The sequence below is a fragment of the Phytophthora parasitica genome, assembly GCF_000247585.1.
Source record: "Phytophthora parasitica INRA-310 unplaced genomic scaffold supercont2.57, whole genome shotgun sequence".
NCBI lineage: Eukaryota > Oomycota > Peronosporomycetes > Peronosporales > Peronosporaceae > Phytophthora > Phytophthora nicotianae.
The window spans coordinates 133,273-134,438 of record NW_008649043.1 but is presented as its reverse complement, the minus strand read 5'-3'; the positions used below and the strand labels follow the sequence as shown (position 1 = coordinate 134,438).

Here is a 1,166-nt window from a genome sequence, read left to right as displayed (position 1 = left end):
AATCGATTTGATATGTACTTCACGACATCGCATCTCACACACGTCACACAACTGATTTTTCGTACCGGAAGCGCACGGTGCCCCCCCCCCCCCCCTTTCGTCAAGAACAACCTGTAAGCTTTGTCTACGACACTTATCATTGGATCGTAAAAAAAATCGTCGACATGCTCGATGTATTGTTTTGATCTGTGTTTTTTGTCGCATCCGTGGTATGACAGATTATCCAAGAATTCAAGTGTATAAATTTCTCCTGCAAATCTTCGTACAAATGGCAGGACTTCCATCCCACCCTACACGACCACATTCCTGTATGTAGTTCAGTAAACTGTGGGCAAGACCATAATGGACTACAGATCGGACATAAGAGTAGTCAACTGCGTGCCCAAGACCACTAGTTGCCATACATGTGTGATTCCACCTTCTTAGCTGGTCGTTGGCGATCGTCTGAAGACATGCCACTGTGGTGGAATATAACATCAATACTCGTTCCAAATGAAATAAGTGTCGCGATTCGATCCGCTTCCTTCTTTGTCATTACGAAAATGATACATTTATCTGGATATTTTAGCTGTTCACGGATCAGCGCAAGGTTTTCTTGATTCATTTCAGCCGTAATTTTGCTCATCTTAACGGCATATTTAATATCAGGTCGCGTAGTTCGAAGACGAATTGTAGCAAACGAGAATCCGATACTCTCGGCTCTATCACGTTCTCACGACGGTAGCAACGTCGCTGTAAGGAGCACCATTTGAACCTTGAATCTCGAAAGAACAGCAGCAGAGTGCATACATTCTCGATAATGTTTAGATGTCATGATCATATAAACCTCGTCTAAGAAAATTCGCCACAGCTTTCGTTGAGGGTGAAGCGTGTTCACGTAAAAAAAAGGGGGGCGAAAACGCTGATAGTTGATGGCGCTCCACCTGACCAAACAGCAGAGAATATACATCCGTAAGTGGACTCATGTTTGGATTGTACACGGCACAGTGAAATGTTGAGTGCCCTGCACTTCTCAGCTGAATCGTTTAGAAGTGTAACAAGAGGGATTATCACTATAAGCAAACAATTCGGCTGGATAATGACGCAAGCTGGTACAGTAGTGATTCCCCCCTGTTTGTCGGTAGCACAACCAATATATTTGTCACGCTCAATGTGATCAACGCTAC

General features: G+C 43.9%; 1 protein-coding gene across 1 annotated transcript; it reads right to left on the bottom strand.

Moving 5' to 3' along the window:
• Window positions 1-317: 317 nt before the first annotated feature.
• PPTG_23924 (hypothetical protein) lies at window positions 318-535 on the bottom strand (the record flags this gene model as incomplete). The annotated part of the gene is made up of 2 exons (XM_008913942.1): window positions 318-347; window positions 419-535. The coding sequence occupies 2 exons, from the start codon at window positions 533-535 to the stop codon at window positions 318-320; spliced, it is 147 nt and encodes a 48-aa protein (XP_008912190.1).
• Window positions 536-1,166: the final 631 nt, after the last annotated feature.